Source organism: Mixophyes fleayi, chromosome 2, assembly GCF_038048845.1.
Source record: "Mixophyes fleayi isolate aMixFle1 chromosome 2, aMixFle1.hap1, whole genome shotgun sequence".
Classification (NCBI taxonomy): Eukaryota; Metazoa; Chordata; class Amphibia; order Anura; family Limnodynastidae; genus Mixophyes; species Mixophyes fleayi.
This window is the reverse complement of record NC_134403.1, coordinates 184105375-184120632: the sequence shown is the minus strand read 5'-3', so window position 1 is coordinate 184120632 and position 15258 is coordinate 184105375. Positions and strand designations below refer to the sequence as shown.

Sequence of the window (15258 nt, the reverse complement as noted above, 5' to 3'; positions counted from 1 at the left end):
TGCAGGAGCCAAGGTAGTATTTCCTGAGACTCTGGCTCCCCTATGGCAAATGTGCTGCTATGGTCATCTTTTTGTGGCACTTCAAACATTTTTTTCCCTTAATATTTATTATTTCTGACAACATGGCCTGTTTTATTGCATTTTGGGCTTTTTGGCAGAGGTCTCTCCAGATTAGCTGCTTCTGGATTGTTGTCCATATATAGGAGTAGTTACGATATCCCTGCATTTTTTTTAGTGTTTTATTTTTGCTCTTTGATGGATCCAGTCTCATCTGTCAAAATGTTGTATGAGACGTTTGGGCACAGGACTTCCATTCATTTGGTAGCATGAGAGCAAGCAACGTCTTATAACAGCAGTGCAACATGGACAGGTATCTTGGAAGTAGGGTAATTTTCACCAATGCTGGGAACCTCCAGTGATATAGGTTTGTGCTGTGTAAAATCTGCACAAGTCTAGGAATTAGTCACTCCATCCACTAATTACAGAGGCAGTGGAACAACTTGAACAGTTGGCAGGCATGGGTTCTGAAGAGAATTGATAGAGGTATGTAACACATTTTAAACATTTTACTGTTATGTTTCCAGAACCTGAAATTTTCATTAAACATTTGCTCCAAATATTGTGATGTGTTTGTGTAGTAAGACAAACAGTGTCTGAATAGTATTATGATGAAATAACATAATTTTGCATGACAAAGGATTATCATTGCAATACCCCATGAGAAAGTTTTTGGCCATAATTTTTAGATTTTTAGGTACTATCAGTTTAGGAACAAAAGTACATATAACGGTATATGATTCTGATGTATTGCTATTATTTTTTAAAACTTATTCAGAACGTACATACATTTGCATACATAACGCCTCATTTAGAGTTTGGAAACAAAAAAGAGGAACAAATTTGCACCGCAGCAAAACCATCTTGTACCACAGAGGGAGTGAGGTAAATTTAAAATTGTGCGGTCAGATTTGTCAGGATGCATGTTCTAGCTCAACTATAAAATTACAGTGTAAAAATAAAGCTGCCAGTATCTGTGTGCAAAAGTAGCTAGTATTTTCCCTGCATGAAAAATAAACACATTTGTATCCCTTGAATTGCAACATGGTTTGTCAAGGAGCACATTTGCACCTATTGTGCTTTGCAGGGGCGGATTGGGAACTTAAAGTGGCCCTGGGGGAAAAAAATTATTGAAGTGGGCGGGGTCAACTTAAATGTAGGTGGGGCCAACACAAAAGTAGGCGGGATTTAGAACTTGGAATTTGGTTGGGGAAACATTTAGGAAAACCTAGATATGATGACTTAATACACAGTGGGTCATTTCTAAAGCAATGCAGGAAAAAAGCTGTAGCCCCCTCACATATAGTTTTTCTAGATGTAGCCCCCTCACATAGTTTTCCCAGATGTAGCCCCCTCACATAGTTTTCCCAGATGTAGCACCCTCACATAGTTTTCCCAGATGCAGCCCCCTTACATATAGTTTTCCCAGATGTAGCCCCCTCACATATAGTTTTCCCAGATATAGTCTCCTCACATATAGTTTTCCCAGATGTAGCTCCCTCACATATAGTTTTCTCAGATGTAGCCTCCTCACATATAGTTTTCCCAGATGTAGCTCCCTCACATATAGTTTTCCCAGATATAGTCTCCTCACATATAGTTTTCACAGATGTAGCTCCCTCACATATAGTTTTCCCAGATATAGTCTCCTCACATATAGTTTTCCCAGATATAGTCTCCTCACATATAGTTTTCACAGATATAGCCCCCTCACATATAGTTTTCACAGATATAGCTCCCTCACATATAGTTTTCGCAGATATAGCCCCTCACATATAGTTTTCGCAGATATAGCCCCCTCCCATATAGTTTTCACAGATATAGCCTCATCACATAGTTTTCCCAGATGTAGCCCCTCTCACTTACTTTAAGTATTAGGGCCGGCGCGCTCTGCAGCGTTGCTCCGCAGACCTGATCAGACAGACAGGAAGTGAATACTTCCTGCTTCCTGTCTGATCGGTGCACAGTGCTGAAGGACCCACAGTGCTGTAGCACCAGGCAGCCTCGCAATGCGTGAGGCTGCCTGGTGCTTACCACTGACCACCAATTTTTGGATTGTTGCCCTCCTTCCGACCATGCAGGGTAACCCCCCCAAAATAAAGAAAAAATAGAAGGTGGCCACCGGCCTCCCGGGGAGCTTCCCGATAAAGGTAATGGCCAATCCGCCCCTGGTGCTTTGTCCCTAGCTCTAAATGAGACCCATAATTTAAGATTTCATTACAGCAACATTTCAAAAAGCCTTTACCAGCGGCCCCTCAGCTGGCTATTCCCAATCTAATGGAGGGCCCTCTGGAAAGTTGGAGGGCCTGGAAGATGAGGTTGCCCATCATGTAGACAGAAAAATAAAAGTTTTGATTTCTCACACCAAATTTTACAAATCTATGCCAAGGTGCATCATTGCTTGTGACTTTCTTTATAAAATAGAGTTAATGAATACAAGCGTACACATAAGTTGATAATGTGAAAAAAAATTACAATAAAATATATACTGTCTAAATTGCAATTAAAATCCTGCATTTTGAAAAAAACAGAATGTGTAAACACATATAGATAGATACCTACAAGAAGGCTGTCTTGTAATTTAATTTTTAGTTTAGTATTCCCTTTATATGCGGTTACCATTTTTTAAAAAAATAGACACTAAGAACCTCTTTGTTATCATAACATGGAACTATATTATAGAGTCTAAAACACAAACGTGTCATATTGTCATTAGTACCTCTTTGTAGGATGTATTAGTATTTAAGAAACTAAAACACATGTGACACAAAAAATATAATGTTTATGTATTGCATTTCACAGAACAGGCCATGGAGGAGGAGTCAGCCATTGAGAAGGAGGTAGTCCCAGACCTGTCTCCTGAGGAGGAAGAGCCAGCCCAATATTCTGAAGCAGACGAAGAGTCAGTTAAATATCATAAAGCAGAGGAAGAGCCAGCCCAATATCCTGAAGTAGACAAAGAACCAGCCCAGTATCCTGAAGCAGAGAGGGAACCAGCCCTGCTACCAGAGAAGGAACCGGGCCCATCTCCTAAGCAAAGAACATGGGTAGGGGATCTTCATGTGATCAGGGAGAGTGAGGAGGATGAGCTCCACCAAGGTAAATATTTAACATTTCATATAACAAATAACATAAATGTCAGATGTTAGGTGCAGGACACTGTATACATATACCGGCAAATGTTGTCTAATCTATAGGAGCTTCTATGTGTAACTTAACGCATGATCTTGCATTTTTCTAGTTTCTACAACCTAACTGCAAAATGATTTGACCTTGAAGTAATAATCAACCAAGGTGGATCATTTGCTTCACAATCCAAGTCACCCAAGTAATTTTTTAAACCCCTTTCCAAACCATGCCATTCTATAAGATATGTTCTTATTACAAATACAATTCAGGAGACATTAGTAGGGCACATATGGAAAAGTAGTGTATTATTAGCAGCTTCAGTGTATTAGGGCTGTGGAGACAGACTTGTATTTGCTATAAAACACATGCCTTTACACAGAGGCATATTAGCAACATTAAATTATTATAATACACAGATACTTTTGAAACAATCATGGAAGAGCTCTATATTTATGCCTTGTTATATCTTGCAAAAAATATATATGCACAATGAAAAATTATTTTTTTTTTCTCCTACTCAGGTGCTGCACATGTACAGAACCCCCAAGAAGAGGGAAACCTAAGACGTGAAATGCTTAGGGCGTACGTGAATGACATACACCGACAGTTTGGTGTTGTCAATTTTGCCCTGGGCCAAGTTATGGAGCTCATTGTAGATGTTATTAATTTTTATTTTTTCTCAATTTTAATGTCTGTTAAATTATTATTTAATTAAAGTTGTAATATTTGTTTAATCTGAATTAATAACAGTAGTAATAAAATATATTAATACACATGGAAAAAAGTGTTTATAAGTGTTAGATATCTATGTTAGAGTCACATTACACAGGTCATAACAATAATGGATGAATATACAATAGGAAAAGTGTATTTACAAGTGTTAGCTAATTACAGTAAAGTTGCAGTACATAAGTCACACACAATAACGTTGACTATTTGGCATGGAACCCAAAAAAATATAAAGCGTGTTAACCGTTTAAGGATGAATAATGTAATAGTGCAAAGTGAATTGTACTCACCCACAAGCAGCAATCCCGCATTGCTTTTACTTTAAATAGTAATTTAAATACCTTTTTAAGAATGCCTTTGATTGTCCTTCAGCAATCATTATCTTCTTTGCCGCTGGATAATACAAACTATGGCTGGCAGACACAAACAGCCAATCTCAGTACTATTGTAAAGCCTGGGGACAGAAAAAAGGAGAATAAAAAAGAAAGGATTTGTGTAGCTTGTGATAAAACATTTATGGCAGAATCTGAGGCGTGTTGTTTGCTGTGTGTAATTGTCAAAACCAATATGGTCCTGAACAATTTGAAGGAGCATATTGCATGGATGAAAGTCAGTTGTAACTAGAGATGGTCACTGACCCCCGTGTTTTGGTTTTGTATTCGGTTTTGGATCTGGATTATGGTTTTGCAAAACCGCCATTGCGTGTTTTGGTTTTGGTTTTTGTTTTGTTTGGTTTTGTTTTGCTATTTTGTTGGAAAATCAATGTTTTTGGGCATAAAATAACCAAATTTAGTGCTCCACCTGTTTCTTGGATAAGTAATGTAATTGTAAAGCTAATAAATTACCCAAAAAACAGTTTAATTCCTGGTAGGTAGGCCTTCATTAATTCTACACACAAACCAGATTGTCTTCCTCTCCATCTATGCATATTGGCAATGCAGCCATCGTCTTTGGGTGTATATTACACCCTACACTTATAGTTAAATATCTAAAGAAATGGACAAAGGCAGTTTGGTTTCTGTCTCTATAGCCCCCCCGCCCTCCACTTGTAGTTGAATAGAAAAAAAGCAGCCTGGATAGACTGAACAATATAAAAAATAAATGGACCAAGGTAGTTTGGTATCTGTCTGCATCAGATCCCCTCTCCACTAGGAGTAAAATAGAAAAAAAGCAGCCTGGATAGACTGAACAATATAAGATATAAATGGACCAAGGCAGTTTGCTGTCTGTCTGAATCAGACCCCCCCCCCCCATCCACTTGTATTAAAATAGAAAAGAAGCTGCCTGAATAGACTGTAGAATTAGAATATTAAAAGAAATGGACAAAGGCAGTTTGGTATCTGTCTGCATCCTAATCTTCCACATCATCATTAGCGCCCTCGTCGCCTACACAAATCTCCCCCTCATCCTCTTCTAATTCCAAAGTGGCATCCTCAATTTGTGTATCACTGGCTACGCTCGGGCTGTTCAGGCACACATCAGCAGAACTGCTGAAAGGGCCCTTCTTTATGGGTACATTATCAGAATGCTCATGACTAGACATACCACTGTTGGATGGACTCTCCACAGGGATTGGCCTTAGTGTTTTCTTGCAGCTCGGCTTTCACACGTAACAGTAGTTGTGCACCACTTTTGGAATTCAAATTACTTGGTCTTGCAAATTCTATAGACAAGCCTGCTTGTCTTCCTCTTCATCAATGACTCTTAGCAATTGAGCCCTCGTCTTTGGGTGTATATTACACCCAAACCTTATGACTGTAAATTAGTAAAAAGTTTAATCCCTGATAGGCCCTCCACCATCCTTTGCATGTTAATAGTAGGATTTGTTGGAGTTATGGTCAAGGTCACACATTTTTAAAAAAAATCTTTCAAACCAGCCCAGATGTTAATCTGTTGTGCTCTGCCCCCTGCGTCATCCCTGCTTGTGTTTGGAAAGTGCATATTGGTGCCAGAACCTCACGTGCCAGAACTGCTCCCACTGGTGCCACACTGCTGCAGGACTTACACAATCAACCGCATCCTCATCGTCGGATACCCAAATCTCCCCCACATCCTCTTCTAAAGACAAAGGGTCATCCTCACTTGTTGTATCACCGGCTACACTTGGGCTGTTCAGGCACACATCAGCAGAACTGCTAAAAGGGCCCTTCTTTATGGGTACACTAACAGAATGCTCACGATTAGACATCCCACTGTTGGATGGACTCTCCACAGGGATGGGTGTCATTTCTGATTCAGAGCAAACATTATCCTCTAATGCCTTACTGTTATCTTGCAACTCGGCTTTGACGCGTAACAGTAGTTGTGCACCAATTGTAGGCTGGGTAACTTTTTGGGGATCTGCCACTAATAGCCAAAGGTGAAGGCCTTATTCTCTCTTTGCCACTCCGTGTGTAGATTGGCATGTTTGCAATTTTTTTTTTATCGGCACTTAACTTTTGCTCAGTAACACCTCTTTTTCGCTTCAATACAGTAAATTTTTTGGGGGTTTTTGTTTTTTGCACTGATTTGGAAACACTCTGTTGTTTGACATCGCCTTGGCCAGATGACGTACTGGGAACACTAACATCAGGACTGGTGAAAGAACCTGGTTGCTCATTGTGATCATATGTGGACTGCTTTGAATCCATTCTGAGCGCAAAGCACTTGTAGTGCTAAAAATTAGTTGGTAGATACTGCTGACAGATATGACTTTTGACAGCCAGAAATATTTATGCACAATTAGGGGGGACACCCCAAAAGCACTGAGGAGTGCTAAAAATTATTTGGTAAGATGCTGCTGACAGATATGACTTTTGACAGCCAGAAATATTTATGCACAGTTATGGGGGACACCCCAAAAGCACTGGGGAGTGCCAAATATTAAAATAAAATTATAAACCTCTATCCTCCTCTCTTCTAATGCGATTTTTGTTAGAGCAATTGCAAGAAGAATATTGTATTCTCTGTCCCTGCTCTAATCAGCCTGTGACTACACCCTGCTCTCTCCCTCTGCCAAATGGCGATGGATTTCTGTGGAGGCGTGTATTTATAATCTTCAAGTATCGCTAGAACCGAGCCCCGAGATCCGACGACGTCACGATGACGTTCAGCCTCGATTTCGATTCGGAGCAGGCGGGAGAGTACCGAGCTCCTCAGCTCGGTACTCGGATAGCCAAAGTTTGGGTGGGTTCGGTTCTAGGGGAACCGGACCCGCCCATCTCTAGTTGTAACTAGAAAAGATTTGTATACATTGCAAGGAGTTAATGAAAATATATGTGTGTGTGTGTGTTAATCTACAGGGAAAGGACCCAGGTGGAGAGTTCTCAGTCTAATTTAAAAAGACTAGAACTGATTTATCCATATGGGTAGGAGGAGCCTCAAAAGTGGAACCTAATTCCAAAAGCTGATACAGCACTGGAAGATGGTGGTGTTTTAAAGGATCCTATGGACAGAAAAAGAGAAAGTACTTTGAAAAAGGTTCATGTTTTATCTGGAACCACATTAAAGTCAAGAGTGGCTATGGGCTCAGTAGACAGAGCATTAAGGTTATAGGATGAAAACCTCAATACAGGCATCCAGGAAAAGTGAGCAGACAACATTATGCAAAAAGGTATAGAGTTCCTCTGTGAAGCATATTTGCATACTATTGTTGCCATGGCAACAGTAGCAAGGAGTGCCCTATGGTTACACCCTGGGGCACCCAGTCAAAAAACAATCTGGCTAACCTGCCATTTGAAGGAAATCTCTTTGTTTTTACAAAATTATACACTACAATAAATAAGTTAGCTGGTGGGAAATGAAACAAATGCCACAAGATTGCAGAGCTAGAAACTTTCCATCTTCATCTTCTAGTCAGCAGTTCAAGGAGGCAAGCAGTTATAAGTCAGGAAGATAATATTCTAGACAGAAATGATCTACTACACCTAGACAGTCCTTTCAACAATTCAAACCAAAGAGTGATAGAGCAAATCAAAGTTCACAGCAATGACAAATATCGGGAGGAGCTCTCAATAACATTGATAATGGGCAGAATTTAACATTTTTTTGTCCTTGGCTCCCAATAACATGGGAAATACTCAGAGAAAGGCCATGACCTCTACCTCTTTGAGCATATTTACAAAATCAAAATGTAAAACATCTTTCTTTGATGGCTTGGAGATATAGAAGTTTCAGAATTAGTGATCAATACAGACCTGCAAGCTAGGTAAAAAAAAATCTTTCATTATCTACTAACAAAATGGAAAAGATTTCTGTCTTGGTGTGAATATAAAGTTTATCCAAATTAGCTTTGGAGGAACTAAATTATACATTTTTTTCCCAAGAAGTTAAAGGGATCCATCTTTCTGTCAGACCTTTGTGGCTCTATGGTACCTCAATCTAGTCCATAATATGCTTATGGATGACCCCTTTTAACCATTACAAGAAGTAGTGGTGAAATCGTTAACTTTAAATGTGATATTTGTGGAGACAGTGACTTCTGCCAGAAGTATTGGGGAATTACAGGCACTATAGTGCAAAGAACCCTTCCTGAATATATATTCAGATAGAGTGGTGTTCAGAGCCAATCATGCTTTTCTACCAAAAGTAGTATCTAGATTTCACATTAATCAAGAAGTAGTGCTACCTGGTTACTTTCCACAACGTAAAGGAGAGAAAGAAAATAAACTGTGTTCACTAGATCTGGTCAGAGCAATTTCTATATTCTTATTCTCTTTTCTGAACTCATGTATTGTAGACAACTGTTTGTGATATCTGCAGGCCGTCAGAAAGGATATGCTCCCTCTAAACAAGATATGTCCAGATGGATCACAGAAATGGTCATACAGGCAGTGGGCAGTCAGTACCCGAAGTACTGAAAGCTCATTCAACATGAGCTGCAGCTGCTTCTAGGGCCAAGAAGGCCCAGGCTTTTGTGACAGTTGTGCAAAGCAACAGAATGGACATCCTTCCATACCTTTGCCAGCCTTTATCACCTTGATGTTCTCTCCTTGTGTGTATTGCTTGGGTACATCCTATACTAAAGGTTGCTATAGTGAAGGTGAAAAATGTGGTTTATGTAACACCCCCTTGTGTATTAAGCGTTGTGAGGGTATATATATATATATTGAACCACGCAGATGCTTCTCACCTTGGTACTTGGTTTTCAGTGCCTCCACCCGAATCTCTGCTTTCTCTTCTGGGGGGTGTTCAAAAGATACACCAGGGGGAGATTCGGGAAACCCCCTGCCCAGTATTAACACTCTGTGACAAAATGTGTGCTGCAAAAGCCAGCCAGGCACATTTATTTAAATGGAAATCCTAAATGCAGCTTTGTAATTTTATAGAAAAATATACTTTGGTATAATTTGAAATAATAGTGCAAACAATACAATACAGTAATAAAACAAGTGTGGATGAAAGTGGCGCACCACTTCTTACTATGCACACCAAGTTAACACAGAAACACGCAATAAATCAATAACAGCATACAATATAATATAATATATAACAATATAACCATTAACTGTCACAGCTTTATACACATGAAAAAATATATCAGATATCTTACTTGCTCCTGATACTGTGAATATCTTGCAGGGTGAATTTATATATTTTCCCTTATAGCCCTACAATGTACTGCCAAACACACACAGCAGTATTCAAACACACCACACAAATAGAGCAGTGCACTGCAAGTTGGGGCCCTTCTGTATGTATGCAGCATGGCATGGAAACATCATGTGTCCAGTTTGCAGATTTTGGAGGTCTTTAAATCACTTGCAGTGAGGTACAGCAGTCACAGTATGCAGACCCTCCTCTAGCAACAACTGTAAAATCCTTTCTAATTTGTATCCTGGGACTTGTAGTTCCACAAGTGCTGATTAGACACACACTTGGTGCATATTTACCTGCCCACCCATCTATCCCTAACTCTTCAGCCCTTGTGGCCAGATATAGTCCAAACCCCACTTGAACAACAACAGATAGATAAAAATAACCAGTAACTTATCTGCACCAGTGTGTCACAGGTCTGAACTTGATTATCTCCAAAATGGCTGACTTGTAAAATGTCCTTCTTCAGAGATGCATGCAAACCTCCTCCTACAGCTTCAAACTGTGGCTTCCAGCAGGTTCTGTTCAGAACTGCACCGAGCTTTGATATCTCTGCAGACTGCTCTCTCTGCTCAGATCACTCATCCAGTGCCCTCCTGCCTAGGGTCACCTATCTGAACTGGTCACACAGCTCAGTCTCTCCCAGGATGCTCCTCTCCCAGGATGCTCCTCTCCCCCTCTCTCTCTCCGCCCTCTGGTTTCTCAGTCTTCTTAGGCTCCGCCCCCTCTTCATAACAGCTTTCTGGGAGATGTAGTTCCTTCTCCTTGACTGGTAAATAGCTATATGCATCTCTTTTCTTACTGATGCAATTGTGATTATTAGCCCCTGGGTGCTCAAGTCCAACTGCAGCATCCCCAGGGGTTACACACTCCCCCTGTGGGGCAAGTCCACAATGAACAAATGATGAGGCTTGTCCCACATCCTGCAAATTTAAAGGGGTTAAGACATCCTGTCTAAATACACTTTCACATCCATACACAACAGGCCCTGGCATAACAGATATGGGAGTCAGATATGGCCACTGATAGACCCAGCTAGGATGAATCACCTTAGGAATCTCAGTCATATGACCTAGACTATCATAAGTCAACATCATTGGGGCTCTAGGGGTCCTTTTAGGCCGACCCTGGACTGGTGGGTTCCCTTCCTCTCCCCCCAACACCCTGTTGGGGCGTTCAGTGCATCCTCCATCTGGATCAACGACGTCCCCATCCATGTCAACTTCCTGGTTAGAGCCTTCCTCTACTGAACACTGAGAATCCAACCGTCCAGCTACTCTTGGGTTGACACTTTCATCTGAAATGGCAGGCATAGTTCTCCTTTCTTCTACTTGTGGAGGTCTTACAGCGGCCCCCTCGGTAGACCTAGTGAGCCTTCTGATATCTTGTCTCCAATCTATTTCTCCCAATTTACCTGGAGCATCATACCCCCAATCATCTCCATCATCTTCTTCTGTGGTCGGTTCTCTGATTCGCCGTGATCTTCTGGGTGTGGACACGTTTGGCTCATCTGTTTCAGGCTCCTCCCAAAACCGGACACCATCTCTGATGGGAAGCAAATGTTGTCGATGGTATGTCTTTATAGGGCCTGTTAGCCCCTCGGGCCTAATTCGATAGGCTGGGATGTCTGGCAATTTTGCAACCACAACATGAGGATCCTTTCGCCAACGATTGGCTAACTTGTGTTTCCCCGGGAGGCCCAAGTGTCTAAGTAAAACCCTGTCACCTGGCTCCAGAATATGCTCCTTGACCTGTAGATCATAACGACCCTTGTTTCGTTGTCCAGCTTTTGATGCAGCTGCTTCCGCTAGTCTGTAGGCCTCCTTTAGTTCTTGTTTCAGCTGTTCCACATATTTCAAATGGGGCTTTTCTTGGGGATCAGCAGTGTCCATTCCAAAACAGATATCGATTGGTAATCTAGCCTCCCTTCCAAACATTAAGAGATATGGGGAGTACCCCGTGGACTCGTTTTTCGTGCAATTGTAGGCGTGGACCAAATGGCTGATGTGCCTACTCCAATGTGCCTTTTTTTTAGTGTCCAAAGTGCCCATCATGCTGAGAAGGGTCCGATTAAATCTCTCCGGCTGCGGATCTCCTTGGGGATGGAAAGGAGTAGTCCTGGACTTCTTTATCCCGCAGACCTCGCACAGTTCTTTTATTAGCTTGCTCTCAAAATCCCGACCCTGATCTGAATGAATGCGGGCAGGCAGTCCATAGTGGACAAAGAACTTTTCCCATAGGATTTTTGCCACGGTCACAGCTCTCTGGTCTTTTGTCTGGTAGGCTTGAGCATAACGGGTGTAATGATCTGTCACCACTAGAATGTTACACTTGTTGCTTTCATCCGGTTCCACTGATAGAAAGTCAATACAGACTAACTCTAAAGGCCCATTGCTGGATATATTCTTTAAGGGGGCAGCCTTTTCTGGGAGGGATTTTCGAAGTATGCATGTCCCACAAGATTTACAATAACTCTCAATGTCTATCTCCATTTTCGGCCAGTAGAATCTATCTGAAATTAAACTCATGGTCTTCTCTATTCCCAGGTGGCCGTGTTTATCATGCAACGCACGGAGAACCATGGGACGGTGCTTCTTTGGCAATACTAGCTGTTTCCTCTCTCTGCCATCTTTGCGGCTGGTTTCTCTATACAGTAGCCCCTGCTTCACCACCAATGACTCTCTCTGTCTGCTTAGCAAAATAGCTTCCTCCGCTTTCAAACTACTCGGGTGGATTCTTTGTCTGTGTTTAACAGACCACCTAACTGCTGCTATAGAGGAGTCATTCTGCTGATCTTCTTTGACTTGGCTTGAACTCAACTTCTGAAGATCACTGAGCTCCATTTGACTCAGCCAGCAATATTGTCTTGGTAGTGCATCTGTCGTTGCCCCTAGAGCTGTTAAGCATTCTTTGACTGGAGGCACGACCACACGTCCCTCGTGACACATCCCCTTCACCTCTGGAGCTGGCAACTCTATCCATTCTTCTTCCTGAGATTCCACAAACCTTCCCGGTAATCTTGACAAAGCATCGGCATCTACATTTCTTCTCCCAGGCCTGTACTTTATTGTGAAATTGTAAATGGCCAGCGCCGCCAACCATCTGTGCCCAGTTGCATCTAGCTTTGCTGTGGTCTGCACATATGTGAGGGGATTGTTGTCTGTATGCACTTCGAATGGTACTCCATACAAGTAGTCGTGAAGTTTGTCAACAACTGCCCACTTAAGGGCCAGGAACTCCAACTTATGCACCGGGTAGTTCCGTTCACTGGGTGAGAGACCTCGACTGATGTAATAGACTGGTCTTAACCTTCCTTCTTGCACTTGGTATAGCACTCCCCCAAGTCCCTCAAAGGAGGCATCTACATGCAGAATGTATGGTAACTCTGGATCGGCATATGCCAGAACAGGCGCTTGAATCAGGCAGGTTTTCAATCCTTCAAAAGCTTGTTCGCAAGCCTCACTCCACCTTTCCCCGAACGCATCATTTACCCGGAACAATGGTTTCTCTTTCCGATGGGAACCTCTTGGAGCAGGATAACCTCGAGTTAGATCTGTAAGAGGCTTGACAAGTTTACTGTAGTTTGGGACAAACCTTCTGTAATAGCCACAGAACCCCAAAAAAGACCTTAATTCCTTCAGTATTGTTGGTCGAGGCCATTCTTTCACCGCTTCTATCTTCGCTGAATCTGTAGAAATTCCTTCCCGATCCACAACATATCCCACATACTTGACCTGGGTTTTACAGAAGCTACACTTGTCAAGGGACAACTTCAACCCTTTCTTTATTAAGCGATCCAATACCTTGAGGAGTCTTTCGTTGTGCTCATTCAATGTTTGGCCAAATACTATGAAATCATCCAAGTATACCAGCACTTCCCTGAAATTCATGTCACCCACAACATCATCCATGCATCGTTGGAAAGTGGCTGGAGCCCCTGATAATCCTTGTGGCAATCTTTTGAACTGAAAGAATCCAACCGGGCAGATGAAGGCGGTTTTCTCAGCATCCTTCTGACTCATCAATATCTGATAGTACCCGCTGCGTAGATCTAGCACAGAAAACCACTTGCTTCCCTGAAGACAATCAAGGGCTTCGTCTATCCTAGGGACAGTGTACTGATCAGGAATCGTGCGCTTGTTTAATGTCCGGTAGTCCACGCACATCCGTATTTTTCCCGTCTTCTTTCTAGCCACCACAATAGGAGAAGCATAGGGACTCTCAGATCTCTCAATCACATCATTCTCTAGCATCTCCCTTAAATGTTCCCGAATATCATCCAAATCAGCAGGGGCTAGGCGTCTTGACCGTTCTCGGAAAGGTCTGTCGTCCGTTAGCCTTATGTGGTGCTCCACTCCTGTCGCTAGACCTAAATCCCAGTCCCCCGAAGAGAAGGCAGCCTCTCTTTGTAGCATTTGCATAACTAGCCAGTGTCGGTCTTCTTGACTAGCATCACTACCATTAAAGCATTGATCAAAACTTCCTATTTGTAATGTGGTTTCTTTCTGAGATTTTTTTTCCTCTTTCTTCTTATAAGCAGCAAGGCACATAGGATGAATCTTAAGTGTTTTACTATAACTTGCTCCTCCCACCTCTTGGCACCAGTTGGCCAGTATCTCGAACAAATGGGAGTTAGTTCCAATAATCACTGAGACATCTCGAGGTTCTCCTTCGGCCTCAGGACAGACAAGTGCAAGCACGTTCACCTCTTCTTCTATTCCAGCTACTTCCCGTGGGAACTTCAAAGGTACAGTGATGTACCCAAGGTAGGGATAATTCTTGTCACTCAGACCCCAGATGGTCAGTCCACACAATGGCTTTATGGGCAAGTCAGATAGCTTATCTCGGTACCACTTCTCGAACACAATGGACACCTGTGAACCACTATCTAGCAAGGCCATACAAGGTCTCCCATTTAGACATGCCGGCACGTGAGGAGAAGGTCCCAGCAATCCTTTGGGCAAAAGACCCCATTCCAGGTGAGAGTTCCCCACAGTGTTAATGTCAGCTTTCTTTAGAGGGCCAGTGTGGGGGTTCCTGGTCCTCCCTTTCAGTTTTCCGAAAGCTTCCTATCCCGGTGGGATGGTGAGGGTGACCACCTTCCTCCCTTCCTCTGAGGACATTGTCTAGCGAGATGCCCAACTTCTCCACAAGTGAAACAATTGTTCTGTTTCCGAGTAGTGTTAGCTTCGAGAACTTGCCGGGGGTGGATGTTCGGGTGCAGTTGCTCGGTAGTGTGGTATTTCAGCATCTGTGCTTGAATCTGCTTCTGCATCTCCAACAACTGAGCAATCTGCTCACCTTGTTTCTCCACAATCTTCATTAACTCAGTGCTGGGAAGGTCAGCCTCGGGCTTTGACTGTACGACCTTGACTTTCTTGGTCACCCTCTCTCGGGATTTAACTATAGCTTCCTCTTGTTTAACATCTTGTATCAACTGAAGAAAAGTAGGTGATGGTTGTCCCAGTTGAGCATTTCTTATCTTCATCGCTACTGGGTCATGGGACAGAGCACCCCGTAACAACTGTTGCATACGCCTGTCGTCTACTTCTGCTAGGGGTATTCCTTTCTTTGACACAATAAGGTGGATCAGCTTGTCCAGCCGATAGATATAATTGGACAATGTCTCCCCTGACTCCTGATAGGTGTGGCGTAGCTGATAGAGCAGATCTGTTGCATCCTCTGCCATTCCATATTCCTGATCTAGAGTCGCTAAGTAGTGTCGTGCAGTGGCTTGGGGGTCACTTCTCCGTACAGCTTGGATTAGTT

The 15258-nt window shown here is 42.4% G+C and overlaps 1 protein-coding gene across 5 annotated transcripts in view; it reads left to right on the top strand.

Moving 5' to 3' along the window:
* The window catches only part of TEX14 (testis expressed 14, intercellular bridge forming factor), a 427022-nt gene that overhangs the window by 387163 nt on the left and 24601 nt on the right, over positions 1-15258 (top strand). For 2 of the 5 annotated variants that reach the window (XM_075195067.1, XM_075195063.1), the window contains 2 exons: positions 2860-3156; positions 3708-3938. The exons of 1 other annotated variant lie outside the window; for it this stretch is intronic. In XM_075195067.1, coding sequence (XP_075051168.1) covers positions 2860-3156; positions 3708-3901 — 491 coding nt within the window. In that variant the 3' untranslated portion in view covers positions 3902-3938. Of the gene's footprint in view, positions 1-2859; positions 3157-3707; positions 3939-15258 lie in introns of those variants that run through there. 2 more of the 5 variants (XM_075195062.1, XM_075195064.1) reach the window with 2 other exon arrangements.